Here is a 24,099-nt window from a genome sequence, read left to right as displayed (position 1 = left end):
GGGGAGATAGACAGCAATAAAAGCCAGGCAGAGGTTCTAACCCTTCACCCCTCTATCCAAAACTATAAACCGTTTTGAGTTTAGATTTAGAGATCAGAGATGGGGGGGGGGGGGACTTAGGCCGGGTTCACATTGTCTTGCTGCGTTTTGGCGGCAGAGTAGGTGTGTGTGTGGTTTACGTGCATTTTACATGAGTTTTTTAGCCACAGTTCCATTGATTTCTATTAGGATCGCTTTTGCCGCATTTTCTGAAAAGTACCGCATGCCAATTCTTTTCTGCGCTTTCAGAAAACACGGCAAAACATCTAATAGATGTCAATGGGACTGCGGCTAAAAACGTGTGTAAAACACATGTAAACCATCACTTTGTAATACGATCGGGGATAATATTTTTTATCACTGTTTCTAATTTCATTGTATTCATTTAAGATTGTTTTATGGTATAAAGAAAAAACTGATTGAGTTTGATTTTTTTTTTTAACCTTTTTATATTTTTTCTTTTTGGTGTATTATATATCCCATATCATATAAAGAATATATCAGTAAATCTCGGTGATGGTTCATATATCTGTATAAATTCACCAATAAAAATATCAAAAGAGAGATTGTTGTCATGTGAGTTGATGGTTGTACAGGTTGGGGGGGGGGGTTTATGGCGGTAAAAATAGTACATTTTCTCTGTGGCAACTTGGACAAAGGATATGCTGGATAATGTTGATGTTCTCTTTATTATTCTGTCTGCTTTGCCTTTTGTGTTTTTTCTTTTTTTTTCTTTTTTTTTTTTTGTGTATTTTGTTGTTATTCAATGTAGGGGACAGTAGGGGGGGAAGGAGTACAAACCGCAAATTGTTAAATTGCCAAATCATTTTTAGGTGCTTTTATTATTTTTAATGTGTTTTAACTTATAATAAAATATACCAAAAGGATAAGGGGAAAATACAAAAAAAAGTGTGTACTGTCTCTTTAAATTTTAACCACTTCAATACCGGGCATTTTCACCCCCTTCCTGCCCAGGCCAACTTTCAGTTTTCAATGCTCTCACACTTTGAATGACAATTGCGCGGTCATGTAACATTGTACCCAAATAAAAATTTTGTAATTTCTTTATCGTACATCACGGGACACAGAGCACCATAATAATGACTATGTGGGTTATACGCTTACCTTTAGGTGATTGGACACTGGCAACCAATAGTAAGACGGTTCCTCCCATATAACCCCTCCTACACAGGAAGTGCCTCAGTTTTTTTGCCAGTGTCTTGAAGGTGATGGTCATGGCTGTTGAAGCTCTTCAGTTTCTTCAAAGAAATGTCCCACTGAGGACGTTATAATCGGATCCATTCGGATGGCTTACTAAGCTAAAGTGGATGGTACAAGAACGAGTTGTTGCTTGTAATGTGTCCTTTTTAGGCACTGGACCCTTGTTAAAATTGGTATTCCTGGTCAAACTTGCCCAAGGAAACCATAAAGGGTGCTTTACAGGTCCAGGGGTGTGGACCCCAATATGGGGGACCCGGTCCCTAGAGGCGCTACCTGCCGTGATGGGGGAAGATTGGGCCTGGCAAGACAGGCCCTGCTGCTTGGGATGGTGAGTACTACCTTTGAGGCTTTTTTGTATATACATGTGAATATATGTATTTCCCCTTGTAAAACTGCTAGTATAACCTTGAGCCTGTGCTAGGATTACAGAGGCCGGTTTGGCACTCACTTTTTAAAAAAAAATTTGCGCGCGAGTGCGCGCCGCATGCACACTGCGGGCGTGGCACCGGCGCGCGAGTGCGCTGCCGCCATCCACGTCACAGGTGCGCGTCAGGACGGCACATGCGCCATGCGGTAGGCGGGTCACCAATCGCTGATGCGCGCGCTTGCTCTCATGCTAGTATTTTAAAGCGGGGAGCTCTGGCGTGCGCATGGAGGAAGCAGAGCGAATGGTGGGCACGTGAGCCTGGTGGTCTTGGACACAGCAGTGACAGGTTTAAAACTAGTTATAGTTTGTGGGGAGTACTGCCTGTTTAGTTTCCTCGTGTGTAAGCAATGTCTTCCAAAAAACGAGGAGCAGGGAACAAGGCAAGCACAGGGGTAAGAGTCCCTCCACAAATAACAGGAGACCAACCCCGTGCTGATGCAGCCTCAGTTTCTTCTGAGGAACCTGCGGCTTCTGACCTGGCTGAGCCATTGCACTTGTCAGGCATAGTAGCCACTACCAATGTACCTGGCTCGGCTTATGTTACAAAGGATGATTTGGCATCTGCCTTAGCGGGTCTTGAAGGCAAGATAGCTGGCATGATTGCCTTTCTAACACAGGGGGGAAGGAAGCGTAATAGATCTCTCTCCTCCGGGCCCGGGCCAAGTGGTGAGTCACTAGAGCCCCAGGATTCTTTTAGCCAGATGGGTCCAGGTAACCTGGAACCAGAATGGGCAGAAGATCCAGAGGAGGTGGTCATGAAGGACCAGGAGGTAGGAGAGGCTGAAGATTCCTCGGCTGAGGACTCCGGCTCTGAGGAGCCAATTTCAGCCTCCCATTGCCAGCAATTGTTTATCCAATCTCTAATGGAGATGGTATGAACTGGGTTTAAGTTACCCCCGGTTCAGGAGTCTGCACTCGCTTGTTCCACTCTGGGATCTTTGCGACATAAGCAAATTTCCCAAGCCTTTCCCTTGCATCCATTACTGGAGCAGGTGATTTATGCGGACTGGGAGCATCCTGACAGGATATACTTACCTCCCAAATGGTTTTCTGTTTACCCTATGGAGGAAAAGTTTAGGAAGAAATGGAGCACACCTTTTGGTAGACGCCATATTTTCCGTGAATAAAAACTTAACCTGTCCAGGTTATCAAGGATCCGGCTGATAAAAAGCTAGAGTCCTTATTGAAGGCTTCCTTCTCGGTTGCCAGTGCAGCAGTTCAGCCTGCTGTTGCAGCTATTGGGATTTGTCAATCCCTAAAGGATCGCTTTAAGAGGATAGTAAAGAGCATTCCTTGCCAGGGGCAATCTGCTGAAAAGCTATTCGAAATCCCTCATGCCTTGTGTTTTGCGGTGGATGCCTTAAAGGACTCAATTCAACAGATGTCTCGTTTTGCGTTATTATCAGTTCATATGCGCCGAGTATTGTGGCTAAAGAACTGGTCTGCTGAGACACCATGTAAAAGGCTACTTGCTGCCTTTCCATTTCATGGAGAATGCCTGTTTGGCGATGATCTGGATAAATATATCCAAAAGATCTCTGGAGGAAAGAGCGCTCTGCTTCCTATTAAAAAGAAGGGGAAGCAGCCCTCTTATAAAATTCCTAATCCCCCAGGGCCTGGTGCCTCTTCCCCTAAACGGTATCGATGGCCTCAGCCGTCTGGGTTCAAAAGACCACAGGGTCAGAAAAAACCCTGGACCCAGAAGCTACCCAAGCCCAATTCCAAGTCTACCTTGTGAAGGGGCGCCCCCGCTCTCACAGGTGGGGGGCAGGCTGCAGCTGTTTGGGGAGGCCTGGGAGGAACTGGTTCACGACAGATTGGTCATTTCCACTGTAAAGAACGGTTACAGAATAGAGTTCCGGGAGGTTCCCCCGAACCGCTTTCTACACTCAAGGGTCCAGGCGGATCCGGAGAAAAGAAGTTGTCTACTCCTAGCTTTACACCATCTGCTGATGCAGGGGGTAATTGTAAAGGTCCCGCACGAAGAAAGATTCAAGGGGTTTTACTCAAACCTGTTCACCGTGCCGAAACCAAATGGGGAAGTAAGGCCCATTTTAGACCTCAAGGCTCTCAACTTCTTTGTAGACGTCCGATCTTTCCGCATGGAGTCGGTTCGATCAGTAATAAGGTCCCTGAGAAAGGGAGACTTTTTGGCATCCAAAGACATCAAGGATGCTTACCTTCATGTGCCGATCTTCGGTCCACACCAAATGTTCTTACGTTTTGCTGTAGAGGGCAGTCATTTCCAGTTTGTGGCACTACCGTTCGGTCTAGCCACGGCCCCCAGGGTCTTCACAAAGGTTCTGGCCCCAGTACTGGTTTCCCTAAGATCTCAAGGAGTCTCCATAATAGGATACCTGGATGATCTACTTCTAAGGGATTGCTCTCGCCCTACACTAGTTCTAAACGTGTCAAGTACGGTGCGGGTCTTACAACGCCTAGGTTGGGTACTAAATTTGGACAAGTAAGCTCTTTGTCCAACACAAACCTTGATGTATCTGGGTCTGGTCTTGAACACCGCCCAAGAAAAGGTGTCTCTTCCGCCCTTAAAAGTCGCCTCCATAGTGGAACTTGTACAGAAGGTGAAAAAAGAACCAACACCTTCTGTCCGGCTATGCATGAGGTTATTGGGCAAGATGGTGTCGTCTTTCAGCGCAGTGCCATATGCACATTTCCACTCCAGAGTGTTCCAGAACAGTATCCTGAAAGCCTGGGACAAGTCTGCTCGAACCTTGGATCAACCAATGGTTCTATCTCCACAGGTTCTATGGAACCTCTCTTGGTGGTTAAGAACCAGCAACTTACAAAGAGGGAAATCTTTCCCACCAGTAGCCTGGAAGGTGGTGACTATGGACACTGCTGGGGAGCAGTCCTAGAGGAAGCGTCTGTCCAGCGAGTATGGTCCCAGACAGAAAAGACTCTGCCAAACAATCTACTGGAGATTTGGGCAGCTCGTCTGGCCCTGTGATTCTGGACGTCCAGATTGCAGGGTTTTCCGGTCAGAGTTCAGTCCGACAACTCCACAGTAGTGGCGTATATCAACCACGAGGGAGGTACCAGGAGTCGGGCAGCCCAAGGAGAAGTAAATCATATACTAACCTGGGCAGAAAATCATGTGCCGTTTCTATCAGCAGTGTTTATCCCGGGGGTGGACAATTGGCAGGCGGATTTCCTGAGTCGCCAGAAATTGTTACCAGGGGAATGGTCCCTGCATCCCGAGGTTTTTCTACAGATCTGCCAATACTGGGGGACCCCAGATGTGGATCTGCTGGCATCTAGATTCAATGCCAAACTGTACAGGTTTGTGTCCAGGACCAAGGATCCGCTTGTCGGGATAGACGCGTTAGTGGTTCCTTGGGATCAGTATTCTCTGATATATGCCTTCCCTCCGATCCAGATTCTGCCGCACTTACTACGCAGAATACGGGAGGAACGGAAGCCGGTGATCTTAGTGGCCCCTGCGTGGCCCAGGAGATCATGGTACTCATGGATTGTGAAGTTGGCAGTAGGAGATCTGTTGGTTCTTCCTTGGCGCCCAGACCTGTTGTCTCAAGGGCCCATATTCCATCCTTCTTTACGGTTGCTGAATTTGATGGCCTGGCTATTGAGACCAGACTACTGAAAGACCGTGGTATTATGGGTTCAGTCTTGTCCACTTTGATAAACGCTAGAAAGTCAGTTTCTAGAGCTATCTATTATAGAGTCTGGAAGTCATACATTTCTTGGTGTGAGAAAAGGAAATGGAACCCTCGTAGGTATACGATTGGAAGGGTGCTCGCCTTTCTCCAAACAGGAGTAGACTTGCAGCTTGCTTTAGGGACAATCAAGGGACAGATTTCGGCCTTATCAGTCTTTTTCCAAAGACCAATTGCATCCCATTCTTTGGTGCGAACCTTTGTCAAGGGAGTAACACACCTGAGGCCACCACGTAAACCACCTTTGTGTCCTTGGGACCTAAATTTGGTACGGTCAGCCTTACAGAGTCAGCCCTTTGAACCTATTAGGCATATCCCTTTTGTCCTATTGACCAGGAAATTAGTTTTTCTTATGGCTATAACATCAGCTAGAAGGGTGTCAGAATTGGCCGCCCTTTTGTGCAAAGAACCTTTTATGGTTCTTCATAAGGGCAGAGTGGTCATGCGTCCTCGTCCGGATTTTCTACCAAAAGTGGTTTCCAAATTTCATTTGAATCAGGATATAATTTTTCCTTCCTTTTTTCCAAACCCTAAGACTAGGGAGGAAAGGTCGCTTCACTCACCGGATGTGGTGAGGGCGATAAAAGCTTACTTAGAAATGTCAGCTCCCTTTCGGGAAACTGACTGTTTTTTTGTCTTGCCTGAGGGTCCTAAAAAAGGACAGCCGGCAACAAGTTCAACTATATCCAGGTGGATTCGCCAGACTATTGTCCAGGCGTATGGATTAAAGCACAGGGTTCCACCCCGGGAATTAAGAGCACACTCCACTAGAGGGGTTAGTGCATCATGGGCAGTACGCCAGCAGGTGTCTATGGCTCAGGTTTGCAAAGCAGCCGTTTGGTCTTCAGTTCATACATTCACCAGATTTTACCAGGTGGATGTGAGATCTCAAAATGAGACTGTTTTTGGCCACAGCGTGCTGCAGGCTGCTTTATAATCTCAGATCCATTGGGTCTAGGGATAATGTGTCCCCCCCCCTCAGATGCATTGCTTTAGGACATCCCACATAGTCAGTCATTATTATTATGGTGCTCTGTGTCCCGTGATGTACGATAAAAAAAAATGGATTTTTAAAACAGCTTACCTGTAAAATCCTTTTCTTGGAGTACATCACGGGACACAGAGGTCCCTCCCCTCTTTTTCTGGGATCGTCATTGCTTGCTACAAAACTGAGGCACTTCCTGTGTAGGAGGGGTTATATGGGAGGAACCGTCTTACTATTGGTTGCCAGTGTCCAATCACCAAAAGGTAAGCGTATAACCCACATAGTCATTATTATGGTGCTCTGTGTCCCGTGATGTACTCCAAGAAAAGGATTTTACAGGTAAGCTGTTTTAAAAATCAATTTTTCACTGTCACGACCACTAATGCAAAGGAGGTGGAGGGGGGGTTAAATTTCACAGTTACCAGTAATGCAGGGGGGTGATTGGGGGGAGGGGGGTTAAATTGCACTGCTACTGACCACCAGTGTATATGTGTGTGTGTGGGGGGTGATGGTGGTTCGGTGTTAATAGTACCCATACCAGTGCTGGGGGTTATTAATCACACTGACATCACCAATGCTGGGGGCTATGATTAAACTCCTTGACACAAATGCTGGGGGCTATGATCGCATTCACAGTCCCCAATGCTGGGGGTTATCATTGAACTCCCTGACACCAATGCTTGTGGTTATTATTGTGGTCACTGATACCAATACTGAGGATTATTCTTACTGCAACTGACAACAATTCTGGGGATTATTACTCTTGTCTATGACACTAATGCTGAGGTTTTTATTGCATCCACTGACCAATGCTGGGGGTTATTATTGAACTCACTGACACCAATGTTGGGGTTATTGTTACACTCCGTGACACCAAAGCTGGTGATTATTATTGCACTCAGTAACACCAATGCTGGAGGTTATTATTGCAGACAATTAAACCAATGCTGGGGGCTATCATTGAACTCAGTGACACCAAAGCTGGGGGTTATTACTGTGTCCACCAACACCAATGCTGGGAGTTGTTTTTGCATCTACTCACACCAATGTTGGGGGTTATTATTGCACTTACTGACACCAATGCTGGGGGTTATAATTGCACTCACTGACACCAATGCTGGGGGTTATTATTGCACATACTGACACCAATGCTGGGGGTTATAATTTCACTCACTGACACCAATGCTGGGGGTTATTATTGCACTTACTGATACCAATGCTGGAGGTTATTATTGCACTTACTGACACCAATGCTGGGGGTTATAATTGCACTCACTGACACCAATGCTGGGGGTTATTATTGCACTCACTGACACCAATGCTGGGGGTTATAATTGCACTCACTGACACCAATGCTGGGGGTTATTATTGGTTGGCTTATGCTTTTTTCCTATTGTTAATGTCCAGTCCTCCTGTAGGTGGCAGTGTAAACCTATGTTCTTATAATGTGTGTGCCCCTCAATAGACAAGAAAGAAATGGCAGTTACCTGAAGCCATTGGATCAGAATGACAGCCAGGGAATTAGTATTTTCAGAAGAATCTCACAATGGCGCCTTACATCCTCTGTAGAGGTTTAGGAGGTTTTATATCCCCAGGATCCGCTAAACACTGGGGTATCAGTTTTGGGAGGAGACTCTTATTTTTTTTAAATAAAAAGGGTAAAGATTCCTTTTAATAGAAGAACCTTAAAGGCGCACTCCACCCTGAACTGATATTGGCTTATGCTTTGCAGGAAATGTAGGTTGGGTATGTATTTACTGCTCCGCTCATAATATTTCTCTCTTGTTTTGCGCAGGGGGCATTGATTGTGTCTCCTGGACATGATGGGCACCCACAATTCCTTCCTGGAACAAAGCCCCGGCACGAAGAGCACGTTGTCACGCACGGTGACCCTGGCCAAAGCATGCATTGAGCTCTCTAGGAGACGCCGCAGCGAAGCCACGCAAGCGGCAAAGAGGAGGCGGGGACACGAAAATTCTGCACTGGTCCCATCCCACCCCCTGGACCCTGTGTATGTGGAAGTGCGAGTGGACCTCTTTAAAACCAGCACGTCCTACTCCGTCCTGCGGGAGGCGCTCCAGGCGAGCGTCCACGGCCCAATGCGCCTGCGGTGCTGCGACCTGCGGGCCAAGGAGCTGTCCCTGCGGAGAACAGTGGCACTGCTGGAGCTCCTGGAGCCGGCGGGGGTGCGCCAGATCGACCTCAGCTTCAACAACCTCGGCCTGGAGGGCCTCAACGCCCTCCTGCCCGCCATGGTGAAATTCAGCTCCCTGCGCAGCCTCAAGCTGCCGTACACTAACGTGGACGTCCGCCGCCCGACCCCCGACATGGAGGACGCCATGAGGAAATTCGCCGCGCTGGTCGGACAGCTGAAATCCCTGAAGGTGCTGAACCTCGGATCCTCCCGCCTGTCCGGGCGGCTGTGGCAGGTGTTGGGGTACGACTCCTAAGTATCTTCAGAAACAATATGGCTTCCCTTAACCCTTTCTCTGCCGACGACGTAACCTTTACGTCGTGTATCCGCCCACCTTGTGATAGCAAAAAAAAAATTCAAAAATGTTCCCAAAAATGTTTTTAAAAAATAATACAGCCCCACCCAAATTATTCTACGAAATCTGTGCATTAGACATGTGCAATTCGTTTAGTTCCGAATTCATTTTTTAACCAATTTTGACAAATTCGTTAATTCCGAATTTCCAAATTTTTTAATTTCCGAAATTACAAATTTCCGAATTTTCAAATTTCCGAAAATTCTGAATTTTCGGAAATTCAAAAACCTGAAAATCTCAAATAACTAATAATAAATATTAAATTATAGGTATTGCCATTGTCAGGTCAGAGTGAGAGCTATCGTCGGCTGGGAGGAGGAGGAGCCGGATGTGGGTGGCTTACTGGATCGGCTGCTGATCCCGGGATGCCGGACGTCTCCTCCTCCAGCTCCAACTTGCGGCTGAGAGCAACCCTGTCCCCTCGATAGATTCGATCGCCGCCCGCCCGCGGCGCCCCCCCCCCCCCCCCCCCCCCCCCGTGCCGGAGCCGGGAGATCCAGGGCCGACGTTGTCTCGTTGTCCCGCAGAAGCTCCGCTAACCCCCCGTAGGACACTGGACACGAACCCCCCAGCTGTATCAAAAATCTCAGGCAAGTGCTGACACGCCGGGAGGCAAAGGAAGTGGACGGCAGCCAAGCTAGGAGGGATCCGAACTGAAGGCTGCTCCGTCCGTAGAAACAGCTGACACAAGGGAAAAAAAAAAAAAAAAGGAGAGGAGTTTGGTAAAACGTTTGTATACGACAGAGGGGGTAAGTGCTTTCCTTCTTATCTCAAATAACTCGTGAGACCCCCCTTCTCTGCAGGGGACTGGGAACTAAGGATCAAAACTCTGTAAGGCAATCCTATATCGGTGTTAATATGCAAATGCAAACTACATCTACTATTGAAGGCTAATACCTTTTTATGACTCACATTGTGTGCAACCAGCAAAAAAAAAAAAAAAAACATGTGCAGTTAGCCTTACAGCCATATGTAAGATACGACGGATATGTGTGTTAGAACGGGCTTTCATAAGTTGTAACCTAATCAGCCCCAGGCAGCTCTAAAGTGATCAAAACTCTGTAAGGTAATCCTATATCGGTGATAATATGCAAATGCAAACTACATCTACTGTTGAAGGCTAATACTTTTTTATGACTTACATTGCTTGCAACCAGTAAAAAAAAAAATCATGTGCAGTTAGCTTTACAGCCATATGTAAGATACGACGGATATATGTGTTAGAACGGGCTTTCATAAGGTGTAATCTAATCAGCCCCAGGCAGCTCAAAAGTGAATATGTCCTGCAAGCCTGTGTCAGTTTAAGGCGGTTAGCCTTAATATAAATCATACCCCTGAAGATAACTGAGAACGGGACTTGTTAAGATTGCAGTAGACGAAGGCAGCTGACTGGGAAGACTTCTAGAATTGCGTACTGGAGGGGCCACCAGGCCGGGGGGTCGCTCCCCTTTCCACTTGATCACTTTACTTGACCACTCCCGCCTCCCTTATCTACCTCTTCTGAGGTCTCCAGGGGTCAGCTGCTCTCTTTTCTCTTTTCTTTAGGCGTAAAATCATAGTAAGGGTATACGGAAAGCACCTGATCTAAGGGGGCAGGGACCCCAGAAGAAAGCAACCCCTTGGGGACTGCAGGGTGTACTGGGGAAGGGTAGAATATATACTACTTTAGCTTACAGGGGATCACGTCAGCAGGATACCTACACTCACCCTGCAGGACCCCCAGGGTCTACAGCATAATGAAGGGAAAGGGAGGGAAAGCGGCAGCGGCCAATACGGCCAGCAGCAACAGAACAAGCGTGAGCCCGGGCGCCATAAGGAAATATATGGTCCAAGAGGGGAATAAAGGGAGCCCAGGGAAGGCTGGCGGTCCTAAATGTAAAACCCCTGAGCCCTTATCCAAAGTCAGTACACGAAGACAGCTGGCGGAGACAGATACCAATTCTTCAAGTATGGAGACAAGGGAAGAGACTGCTGCGACCCCCCAGGAAGACAATCAAATAGCAACAAAAAGTGAGATGGTAGAAATGTTCGCAAGACTAGAAGCAATTATTAAAAGTGAGATCGGAGCAATCCGACAGGACTTGAGCCATACACTAAAAAGAGTGGAAGAGTTGGAAACAACAACGGATACCCAGGGAACGGAGATGAATGTTCTTAAACAGCAAATCGAGGAAATCCAAAGAGAACAAAGGAACCTCCGGTACAGATTGGAAGACCAGGAGAACCGTAATAGGAGGAAGAACCTGCGGATAAGAGGCCTACCTGAGAAGGAAGGGGGGAAAGAAAATCTCCAAGAAATAATAGATCAAATTTTTGGTGACCGCCTGGATCCAACTGAAAATAGATCGAAGATCAAGCTAGACCGGGCCCACAGGGTAAGGAAGCCAGTGGAGATCAGGGGAGATGCCCCACGAGATGTAATTGTCCGATTTCACAATTTCCAAGATAAAGAAAAGATCAAGTCAAGCTTAAGAGCAAATCAACAAGTGAAATACGGAGAAGAAAACCTCCAGATCTTCCCAGATCTATCGGCAGAGACTCTAGCCAGGAGAAGAACTCTCAAACCACTCCTAGCCCATCTCAAAGCAAATGATGTCCAATATTCCTGGGGCTTCCCAGCATGTCTGATTGGACACAAGGAGGGCCGCTCTGCGACACTTAGATTCCCAGAAGAGACACAAAAATTTTGCCAACGCCTGGAAGTGCCACTGGTTGAAATACCGGGGTGGTGGGAAAAATCCGAAACTCAAGAGTATAGGGTGGGGATACCTGCCTGGAAGCCAGTTACCGATACGAGAAGACCGTAAACAGACGACACAAGATTGTATATGCACATAGGAGGAAAAAAAAAAAAAAGGGGGGTGTGAGAGAGTGAGAAAGACGGGGGGGGGCGGGGGTGGGCCCCGGGGGGGGGGGTGAGAGGGAGTGGGGAGGAGGGGGGGAGTCGGGTACTCCGACGGGAGTGGGTAGATCCAGGAATGGCACCCCCGAGCTCAACCTCTAGGGGGAAAACCGGGGGGCCAGGAGGAGTTAGTGGGGCCACGGTTAAAAGGGCCAGGATAAGGTCTGCTACCCCAAGGGAGGGAGGGAGGGAGGGGGGAGGTGGGGGGGAGGATAGGGTGGGGGTGAGGGAGGGACAGGGGCGGGAGGGGGAGGGGGGTGAGGGTATGACCGATAAGCGTGACACTGCTCCCCGCTATCCAGATTTAAAAAAAAAGAGGTTCAGCCTACGAGGGGGTGCGTCAACAGGATGGCTGGGATAAACGTAATTTCATATAACGTGAGGGGTATCAACTCTCCGGTGAAGCGTGTAAACATAGTAGGGGAGTTGAGGCTCCTCAGGGCAGAGGTAGTCTTCCTGCGGGAGACGCACTTCCTCGTGGGCAGGAATCAAAGAATACGCTCGAGGGACTTCCCAAACTGGGAATATGGGGATACCCCAGTTAAGAGTTCAAAAGGTGTAGCGATAGGCTTTGCCAAAAACATCAGGTTTAGTCCAGATGAAAGAATGATCGACCCGGAGGGACGGTACCTATTCCTCAGGGGCAAACTAAATGGGGTAGAATGCACGTTGGCAAACATCTATTGCCCGAACACCAACCCCGGGGGGTACCTAATGGGCATTCTTGCTAAATTGGAAAGCTTTAAAAGGGGGAGGACCATCATTGCGGGAGATTTTAATATATGTCTTGACCCAGCGAAAGACAGTACGTCGTGTGTCCGTGGGACCGGAGGGATTTGGATGAACAAACTAAAAAGGAAGCTGCACCAATACCAACTGTTAGACATTTGGAGGCTGCAGCACCCGAATAATAGAGATTACTCCTACTACTCCCACGTACACTCGACGTACTCTAGGTTAGATTTTTTCCTGGTGGAACACAGGTATGTAGACGAGGTAGAAGCCACAAGAATAGGATCGATTACATTTTCAGATCACGCGCCAGTGAGTCTTCTGTGGAAATTAGTTAAGGGAAGCCAGTCTTCCAATAACTGGAGACTAAATGAGGAGTTACTGCATGACAGAGAAATAGACCAGCGCATTAAGGAAGGACTAGAATTCTACTTTAAAACTAACTCGGTCGAGGAAACTTCAAAAGCTGTAGTATGGGAGGCCCATAAAGTATTCATTAGAGGCATCTTAATAAAAGCAGGATCAGAAAGGAAGAAAAAGGAGGCTAGGGAAAGATCAGCCATACAGAAAAGTATTCAGGAGCTGGAACAACGACATAAGCAAACGGGAGAAAAGGAGATATTGGTAGAATTATATAAAAAAAGAGAGGCCATGCGAGAACTCATAGAAATAGACAACCGTAAGGTTTATAACCGGGTAAAGAAAGAAAGATACATAGGGGGCAACAGACCCGGGAGGCCCCTGGCTAGGGTCCTAAGCAAAAAGAAAAACAATAACTATATCGATAAAATAAGAACTAAATTAGGCGAGATCGCCTATAAAGATAAAGACATCGCTAAGACTTTCCAGGAGTTCTACGGGGGATTGTATGCCATAAACAAAAAAATTAGCACTGAAGAAAGGACAGAAAAGCAAGGGAAAATCAAAAAATACCTAGAAGATAGTGGCCTGTCTAACCTCTCAGAAAATGAACAAGTAACTCTGGAGGCCCCATACACTGAACTTGAAGTGAGGAAAGCGCTCAAAGGGTTGCAAATGGGAAAAAGCCCAGGTCCGGATGGACTGACGGTGCTTTACTATAAAAAATACCAGGATCTACTAATACCAAAAATGTGCTCCTATATGAATGAAGCTGGGGAAAAAGGAGAAATGAGAAAGGAAGCCTTAGAAGCCATAATAGCAGTCATCCCAAAGGAAGGCAAAGACAATACAGTATGCTCAAGCTATAGGCCGATCTCTCTCCTAAACGTAGACACGAAAATTTACGCTAAAGTAATCGCGGACAGACTAAAACCCATAATAGAAAGGATAGTGCATCCAGATCAGGTCGGGTTCGTGTCAGGCCGTCAAGGGAGAGATAATAGCATCAAGACCCTCCTGGCGGTGCAGCAGTTGAAGAAAAGCGGAGTCCCAAGTCTACTCCTGTCAATAGACGCTGAAAAAGCATTTGACAGGGTAGACTGGGACTTCATGATGGGCACACTGGAGGAGATGGGTTTCGGGATCAAGATACGTAGAAGAATAGGGGCACTATACTCGGGACCCACTGCCAGAGTAAGAACAAACGGAGTCCTTTCAGAGCCATTCGATATGCATAACGGGACTAGACAGGGGTGTCCGCTCTCCCCTGTCCTGTTCGTATTAGCCCTAGAGCCCCTACTAGAAAAGATCAGGAGGTGCCCGGATATTAGTGGGGTAACGATAGGAAAAGATCAATATAAACTAGCCGCATTTGCAGATGACATCCTCCTATACATATCGCGCCCAAAAATTTCCCTCCCGAATATAATGTCAATACTGCTTGAATATGGTAAGCTTTCTAACTTTAAAATAAACCCAAGCAAATCGGAGACACTAACCTTTAACACCAGCAAACCCAGAGATCATTCATATCAGAAGCACTTCCCCTTTCAATGGGGGCAAAAGGAGCTAAACTACCTAGGGATTAAGATTACAACCTCATATGAGACGCTTTTCCACGCCAACTTCATACCACTTCTTAACAAGATCAAGCAAGAACTCAGCAGAATCCACATAGGACAACTATCTTGGGGAGGGAGAATAAATATATATAAGATGGTTGTATTGCCAAAAATCACCTACGTAATGCAAATGCTGCCAGTCGCACTTCCACAGGCATATTTAAGAAAACTGCAATCAATTTTTCTTAGGTTCATATGGAGAGGAAAAGCACCACGTTTAAAATTTACACAATTGACAAAAGCGAAGGGCCAAGGGGGATGGGGAGCACCAGACGTATGCAAATACTATGAAGCCATATCTTTAGCTAGAGTAATTGATTGGGCAAAAAATAAGGCAGACAAACACTGGGTGAAAATGGAGAGGGAGATTAGTAATGATGGGTTGAATAAAATAATTTGGATACCCCCACACTTAAGAGAACTTAGCTCTGAAACACACGAGATCACCAAACACGCACTAAAGATTTGGGACAAGGTCCACAAGAGGGAGCACTGGGGATACAATTCCCCCTTAATGTCACTTAAGGACTCAGCATACTTTGCACCAGGGAGAGGGGAGTGGTTCGGGAGATGGCTATTAGATGAAAACATCCAGTTAAAGGATGTTATGCAACAGAATAAAATATGCACATATCAGGAACTAAAAGAAAAAAAAAACTTGCTGGTAATAAACACCTGGCGATACAGCCAACTGAGTCAGTTTATTAGATCCCTCCCAAAACCAATTAGATCAAAGGAAAATCTTCGCCCACTAGAGAAAATGTGCCTGGATAAAGACAGGAAGGGGGGGTTCTCTCAGACATACAGAATACTGATAGAATTAGGGAATACGGATACCCCCTCTTTTATAAAGAAGTGGGAGAAGGAGCTGGGGAGGGAGCTCACTCCTCCAGAAGGGTCATTGATCCTAAGCAGAGTAACAGCCACGTCAGTTAACAGTAAAATTCTGGAGCTAAACTACAGATGTCTAACCAGGATGTACATGACTCCAGACCGTTTGAGCAAATTTTCAAACGGACCTCCACAATATTGCTGGAGGGGATGTAAGGAGCCGGGATCAATGACCCATATCTGGTGGCAATGCCCGATAATAAAAATATTCTGGACAGAGGTCAGGGGTGTTATTAAAGACATAACAGGGATCAATACCCCAGATGACCCCTGGGTTTGCCTATTCCACCTGAGCGAAATGTCTAATAAAGCCTATTTAAGAACGCTACTACCGCACCTTTTAGATGCGGCTAAAAGCCTGATACCCAAATACTGGAGAAAGGCAGAAAGACCAGCTATGAAGGAATGGTTAGAGAAAGTCAATAAAATACATAACCTAGAATATTTAAGATACAGTGAGGGTACGAAAATGGGCGTCTTTATGGAAAAATGGAAAAGATGGGAAGAGTTTAAAACCTCCCTGAGAGCGGCCGAAATATGGATAGCCTAGGTTGGAAGATAAAGAGATAAAGAGACCCAGAGATTAACATCTAAAATAACCTTAGAAGCTGAAACAAAGACGGTCCAGAGGAAGATAGAGAAAGAAGAGGGAGGCAGGAGGAGACGCTCGGTCATGGGGGGGGCCAGGGGGGAGTAGGGGGGGAGGGAGAGAAATGTATAAAGATATAACATCTAAACACAACATAAATAACTTTTGCAACCCGAAGAAAAAAAAAAAAAAAAAAATACAATCAGCATTACCACGATGATGAGAAGCAGGAATGGGAAGAAGTTGGATGTACTGATAACTGAAGAACGACTCCCAGATAAACAATCTTGCTGAGTGGAAAAAAAAAAAAAAAAAAAATTATAGGTATTGGAATTTCTTTTCAAATTTGGCTATTAGTGAACGTAACGAGTATGAATTTATCCGAAGTCACAAATTATCTGAAATAAGGAATGCCGCATCTAAACAAATGGAACGTAACAAATAATAATAATAAATAATAATAAAACCTTTTTATTATCATTAATTATTTATTATTAATTTGTTCCATTCGTTTAGATGCGGCACTCGTTATTTCAGATAATTCCTAACTTCGGATAAATTCGTACTCATTACGTTCACTAATAGCCAAATTTGAAAGGAAATTCCAATACCTATAATTTAATATTTATTATTAGATATTTGAGATTTTCAGGTTTTTGAATTTCCAAATTTGAAAGGAAATTCCAATACTTATACCTTAATAGTTAGTTATTATTTCGAATTAAACTGATTTTCTTTCTTTTTTTCAGATTTTCGAATTCCGAAAATTCAGCAATCCGAAAATTCGAAACTCGGAAATCTGAAAAGTCGAAAATTCAGAATTTCGGAAATCCGAAAATTCAGAAATTCTTAAAATTTCCGAAAAAAACAAGAAAACTAAAACAAAAATGAACAATTTTTTTGTCAGCACATGTCTACTCTGCATTCAGGGAAAATATTATTTTGGGGGTTCTAAGTAATCTTCAGGCCTAAAATGTTTATTTTAACATAAAACGTAAATGCAAAAAATTTAAATAGGAAAGAAAAAAAAGTCACAGGCAGCGAAAGTGTTAAACGCCAATGTAAAGCGATTGGAGGGCAGACTTGTTTTAGGAGTCCCTTTAAAGTGGACCTGTCATCAGATAGTTTGTATATTCAATGAAACATTTACAGGATCTCTCGGAGAGATCACAATACTCCCCTTGGCAATGCCTTCCTCTGCCTTGCTCAGCTTTTCTGGGAAGGAGGGGGGGGGGGGGGAGACTGCGGCAATGCTTCCTTCTGCCTGCAGCACGCTGATGACATCACAAAGCCACTGCGACTGCAGCTCAAAGCTGTCTTTTAAACCACTTCCCATCTGGTGTATGTATTTAACCGCTTCAGCCCCAGAAGGTTTTACCCCCTTAATGACCAGAGGATTTTTTTTTTGCGATTCGGCACTGCTGAGTCGCTTTAACTGATAATTGAGCGGGCGTGCGACGTACCCAAACAAAATTTACTTCAAATTTATGTCCTATTTTTATCTCACAAATAGAGCTTTCTTTTGGTGGTATTTTTTTATTTTTTGCGCTATAAACAAAAAAAAAGACCGACAATTTTGAAAAAAAAAAAGCAATATTTTTTTACTTTTTGCTATAAAAAAAAATATCCCCAAAAAGCGTATATTGATTGGTTTGCGCAAAAGTTACAGCATCTACAAAATAGGGGATAGATTTATATAATTTTTATCTATTTATTTTTTTTACTAGTAATGGTGGCAATCTGTGATTTTTAGCAGGATTGCGGCGGATAGATCGGACACTTTTGACGCTTTTTTGGGACCATGAAAAAAAAACAATATTTTTTACTTTTTGCTATAATGAATATCCCCCCCCCCTAAAAAAAAATGTCTTCATCAGTTTAGGCCACTATGTATTCGTCTACATATTTTTGGTAAAAAAAAAAAAAAAGTGTAATATTGATTGGTTTGCGCAAAAGTAATACAAAACAGGGCATATATTTATGGCATTTTTATTATTATTATTTTTTTTTTTATAGAAATGGCGACGATCAGCGATTTTTAGCAGTACCGCGACATTGCGGCGGACAGATCGGACACTTTTGGTGGTTTTTTTGGGACCGTTCACATTTATGCAGCAATCAGTGCTATAAAAATGCACTGATTACTGTGTAAATGTCACTGACAGGGAAGGGGTTAACACGGGGGGGGGGCGATCAAGGGGTTAAATGTGTTCCCTAGTGTGGGTTCTAACTGTGAGGGGATTGAACTGATTAGAGGAGGAGCCAGATCGCTGTTCCTAATTACTGGTAACAAGACGATTTTGTTTTACCTCCCCTGTCAGAACAGGGATTTGTGTGTTTACACAGAAAAATGCCCGTTCTGGCTCTCGTGCCCGCGGTTGTTTGCGGCGATCGCGCCCAGAGGCCGCGTTCATTGCGTCCCCAGCTGTGCAGCAGGCGCACGGGCCAGCTACGGCTCTTAAAGGAGCCGCCATACATATACGGCGATTCGCGCAGGAGAGCCAACCTGCCGCCGTGTATATATATATATATATATATATATATATATATATATATATAAATATATATATATATTTCCAGGAGCTGACGTCGGGAAGTGGTTGCGGCTGCAGCCATAATCTTGGTACCGTTTTTTTTTTTTCAGCCGGCTGTCATGTAACAGTGATCCACATGGCTTTACAGCTGCCTGATCACTATTATGAGGCTTTATTATTATTCCTCCCGGGACCACAGTAAGAGGCCTGCCCATGGAGGAGATGGAAGAATATCCATTCCCCCATCTCCTCTGTGATGAATGAATGAGGATCTCGTCACTTCTGATTTTGGAGCTATAATTCCCTGCCTGTTACAATCAGGAAAGCAGCTAATCAGGTTAACAGAGTAAAGAGGGATAGAGAACAGGGGTTATAGTGGTGCCTAAGAACGTATATAATGTACTAGTAGGTAAAAATATAAAGAATTTTATGATTACAAAAATTAAAACATAAAATACATACACGGGTGTGTGAACAATCATATAACAGTTGGTACATACAAAGGTGGTCACGGATGTTAAAGGGCCACTAAATTAGAACAGGCGATTACTCCTTACATGTTTCGCCAAAGCATTGGCTTCTTCAGGGGAATGATATTGGAAACCTGTACATGTATGTAGACTCTATAAAAAAAACACAATATACATGTACAGGTTTCCAATATCATTCCCCTGAAGAAGCCAATGCTTTGGCGAAACATGTAGGGAGTAATCAATTTAGTGGCTCTTTAACATCTGTGGCCATGGTATGTACTAACTGAATGTTATGTGGGTGTGTGAACATATGATTGTTCACACACCCGTGTATGTATTTTATGTTTTGATTTTTGTAATAATAAAATTCTTTATATTTTTACCTACTAGTACATTATATACAGTGGGGACGGAAAAGTATTCAGACCCCCTTAAATTTTTCACTCTTTGTTATTTTGCAGCCATTTGCTAAAATCATTTACATTCATTTTTTTCCTCATTATTGTACACACAGCACCCCACATTGACAGAAAAACACAGAATTGTTGACATTTTTGCAGATTTATTAAAAAAGAAAAACTGAAATATCACATGGTCCTAAGTATTCAGACCCTTTGCTGTGACACTCATATATTTAACTCAGGTGCTGTCCATTTCTTCTGATAATCCTTGAGATGGTTCTACACCTTCATTTGAGTCCAGCTGTGTTTGATTATACAGATTGGACTTGATTAGGAAAGCCACACACCTGTCTATATAAGACCTTACAGCTCACAGTGCATGTCAGAGCAAATGAGAATCATGAGGTCAAAGGAACTGCCTGAAAAGCTCAGACACAGAATTGTGGCAAGGCACAGATCTGGCCAAGGTTACAAAAACATTTCTGCTGCACTTAAAGTTCCTAAGAGCACAGTGGCCTCCATAATCCCTAAATGGAAGATGTTTGGGACGACCAGAACCCTTCCTAGAGCTGGCTGTCTGGCCAAACTGAGCTATCGGGGGAGAAGAGCCTTGGTGAGAGAGGTAAAGAAGAACCCAAAGATCACTGTGGCTGAGCTCCAGAGATGCAGTCGGGAGATGGGAGAAAGTTGTAGAAAGTCAACCATCACTGCAGCCCTCCACCAGTCGGGAATTTATGGCAGAGTGGCCCAACGGAAGCCTCTCCTCAGTGCAGGACACATGAAAGCCCGCATGGAGTTTGCTAAAAAAAACACCTGAAGGACTCCAAGATGGTGAGAAATAAGATTCTCTGGTCTGATGAGACCAAGATAGAACTTTTTGGCCTTAATTCTAAGCAGTATGTGTGGAGAAAACCAGGCACTGCTCATCACCTGTCCAATACAGTCCCAACAGTGAAGCATGGTGGTGGGAGCATCATGCTGTGGGGGTGTTTTTCAGCTGCAGGGACAGGACGACTGGTTGCAATCGAGGGAAAGATGAATGCGGCCAAGTACAGGGATATCCTGGACGAAAACCTTCTCCAGAGTGCTCAGGACCTCAGACTGAGCCGAAGGTTTACCTTCCAACAAGACAATGACCCTAAGCACACAGCTAAAATAACGAAGCAGTGGCTTCACAACAACTCCGTGACTGTTCTTGAATGGCCCAGCCAGAGCCCTGACTCAAACCCAATTGAGCATCTCTGGAGAGACCTAAAAATGGCCGTCCACCAACGTTTACCATCCAACCTGACAGAACTGGAGAGGATCTGCAAGGAGGAATGGCAGAGGATCCCCAAATCCAGGTGTGAAAAACTTGTTGCATCTTTACCAAAAAGACTCATGGCTGTATTAGATCAAAAGGAGCTTCTACTAAATACTGAGCAAAGGGTCTGAATACTTAGGACCATGTGATATTTTAGTTTTTCTTTCTTAATAAATCTGCAAAAATGTCAACGATTCTGTGTTTTTCTGTCAATATGGGGTGCTGTGTGTACAATATGGGGTGCTGTGTGTACAATATGGGGTGCTGTGTGTACATTAATGAGGAAAAAAATGAACTTAAATGATTTTAGCAAATGGCTGCAATATAACAAAGAGTGGGGACAAATAAAGGTGGGCGGGGACACAAAGGTGGGCGGGGACAAAGTAGGAATGATGGACGGGAGATCTCACTATTAGATAGAAACACTGGATATGGGACTCCACCTATATATATATATATATATATATATATATATATATATATATATATATATATATATATATATATATATATATATATATATCACTTCTTGAGTGAATTGCTCCTGAACTCTGTGTGCGGTAATGCTGTGCGCACCTTCTTCTTTTCTCAGGGGCATCCAAGAACCGCTGGAGAGTCTGGAATTGGCGTTCTGTTTCCTCCTCCCGCCGGATTTGTATTATTTGACGCAGAGCCTCCACGCCCCCGCCCTGAAGAAGGTGGACCTGAGCGGGACCAACCTCTCGGAGCTCCTCCTCCCCCCCTTGCAGCAGCTGCTGGCCGCCTCCTCCTCCTCCGTCCTCCACCTGGACGTCATGGAGTGCCGTCTCACCGACTCCGCCCTGTCGGCGCTGGCGCCCACCCTCTGCCGCTGCTCCCGCCTGCGATACCTGGGACTCTTCAGTAACCCCTTATCCTCCCAGGGACTGAGGACTCTCCTCCAGAACTGCCTGGGGCTTCGGGAGCTCCGATTGGTGGTCTACCCGTACCCGGTGGACTGTTGCGGCGAGGGCCTGGATTGGGGGGATTTTTACGGAGCGCCGACAGACGGATTCATTGACCAACAGAAGCTGGCGCGGTTCTCGGCAGAGCTGCAGGAGACGCTGGCGAGGGTGGAGCGGACGGACGTTGTGTGGACGACGGATTTGTGCCTTCACCGGAACCTGGACTACCTGAACCTCTAGTGCTGGCAGTCGCCGAAATATGGACTCGGGGGGGCCCAATCCTCTAGATATAGACACAGAAGTGGAACGGCCATTTTTTTTTGGGTTATGGGTGCAGAAGGGGAACGGGCATCTTTTTTTGGGGTTATGGGGGCAGAAGGGGAACGGCCATCTTTTTTTTGGGTTATGGGTGCAGAAGGGGAACGGCCATCTTTTTTTGGGTAATGGGTGCAGAAGGGGAACGGCCATCTTTTTTTTGGGTTATGGGTGCAGAAGGGGAACGGCCATCTTTTTTTTGGGTTATGGGTGCAGAAGGGGAACAGCCATTTTTTTTTGGGTAATGGGTGCAGAAGGGGAACGGCCATCTTTTTTTGGGCTATGGGAGGAGCAGGGAAAGTTTTATTGATGTCTGTAGCCCTATTAGGGCAATTTTTTCCCTCACTTCCTGTTTTGGCCGACACCCACAAAATCTCTCATACCATAAAAAACCAAGCTGGCTCCGCCCACAACTGAAATGATTGGCTATTCCTCACTACAGAAGCCATATGTGGTTATATTTTGTATAAATTTTTTCATTTTTTTTCTACGCACAGTGATATGATATCCTTGTAACTTTAATGCAGAATAAAATTTTATTCTTTCAAGATATTATCTGCAGCGAGAAAATCCTCTTTTTTTCTTAATGAAAGTTGAAATTGAATCCGCTTTTATTGTGTCTTCCCTGGTTCTTCCCCCTCCCCCACTGACTTCATTCGTTTCATTGCTAATTAGTTAGAAACCCCAAACATTATATCGTATTTAAAAGCAGAGGCCCTAGAGAACAAATTGGTGGGTGTTGCAATTTATGCATGTCACATGGTATATGCACAGCGTACAATGCTGGCTGTTAAGTGGTTAAATAAAAAATTTCCGTTTTCATTAACTTATTTTAGGTTCAGCGATGTCATCACTGGGTCTCTGTGCTTCTCTATGCAATGCAGGCTGTATTTGCATAGGTAACGCCCACATGTGACGCTGAGTCAGTCTGGGGGAGTGGGCGTTCCTAGGCAGGCTGTATTTGCATAGGTAACGCCCACATGGGAGGCTGAGTTAGTCTGAAGGAGTGGGCGTTCCTAGGCTGGCTGTATTTGCATAGGTAACGCCCACATGGGAGGCTGAGTTAGTCTGGGAGAGTGGGCGTTCCTAGGCTGTATTTGCATAGGTAACACCCACATGTGACGCTGAGTCAGTCTGGGGAAGTGGGCGTTCCTAGGCTGGCTGTATTTGCATAGGTAACGCCCACATGGGAGGCTGAGTTAGTCTGGGGGAGTGGGCGTTCCTAGGCTGGCTGTATTTGCATAGGTAACGCCCACATGGGAGGCTGAGTTAGTCTGGGAGAGTGGGCGTTCCTAGGCTGTATTTGCATAGGTAACGCCCACATGGGACGCTGAGTCAGTCTGGGGAAGTGGGCATTCCTAGGCAGGCTGTATTTGCATTAGATTTACCAAAACAATGTAATATGAGGACCAACCTCATCTATCCAATCAATTTCCATCCAATCACCACGATGGTAGATCGAAAGGATATTGGACAGCCAAATTGAAAGTGTATGGTGAGCTTTGGTGTCCCCAATTGAAGATTTCCCCCCCCTCCTACTCCGGTGACAACGATGAATTTTTGGATCTCCTATTGCTTTTTGTCCCGAAAGAGGGTGAATCTCCCGGGGGGGACACAGACAGCCATAAAGACCTGACAGGGGTTCCAATCCCTCTCCACTCCATCCAAAACTAAAAAGTAAACTTTAAAGTATAGCTTTTTTTGTGGGGAGGGATTAGAACTCCTGTCGGGTCTTTATTGCGGTCTGTGTCCCCATTAGGAAGGTACAACTTCTCTATTTTGGTCCTGGTGACTCTTGTCATTGAGAGTGAAAGAAAATCCCAAATGTTGGGTTGTCACCAAAACAGGAATAGAGGGGAAATCTTCCATTGGGGACACTATAGTTCTGGGATTTACTCTCACTTTCTTGATTTGGATATGAGACAGGAAGTGAAGGGGAAATCTACTCATTGGGGAAACGGGGAGAAAAAAAAACAAAAAAAACTGACGGGTTATAACCCACCCTTACTCTATCCAAAATTGAGAACATTTTTTTTTTTCGCCTTTAGTTCTACTTTCATTTTGGAGTAGGTAAAGGTCTTAAAGTGAAGTTCCACCCAAAAAAAATAATTTTTTTTCATTAATGTGTATGAAATAAA

General features: G+C 45.1%; 2 protein-coding genes across 2 annotated transcripts in view; both read left to right on the top strand.

The window, feature by feature from the left end:
- LOC141146119 (uncharacterized) overlaps window positions 1-24,099 on the top strand; it is a 70,271-nt gene that overhangs the window by 4,228 nt on the left and 41,944 nt on the right. The window lies entirely within an intron of this gene.
- Window positions 8,167-22,513, top strand: LOC141145588 (leucine-rich repeat-containing protein 14-like). Its single transcript, XM_073632414.1, has 2 exons — window positions 8,167-8,804; window positions 21,316-22,513. The coding sequence occupies exons 1-2, from the start codon at window positions 8,188-8,190 to the stop codon at window positions 21,884-21,886; spliced, it is 1,188 nt and encodes a 395-aa protein (XP_073488515.1). The 5' UTR covers window positions 8,167-8,187; the 3' UTR covers window positions 21,887-22,513.

The sequence above is a fragment of the Aquarana catesbeiana genome, linkage group LG05 (genome assembly GCF_042186555.1).
Source record: "Aquarana catesbeiana isolate 2022-GZ linkage group LG05, ASM4218655v1, whole genome shotgun sequence".
In the NCBI taxonomy this organism is placed as follows: domain Eukaryota; kingdom Metazoa; phylum Chordata; class Amphibia; order Anura; family Ranidae; genus Aquarana; species Aquarana catesbeiana.
The sequence above is the reverse complement of the archived record's forward strand: the minus strand, read 5'-3'. Positions and strand labels throughout refer to the sequence as shown.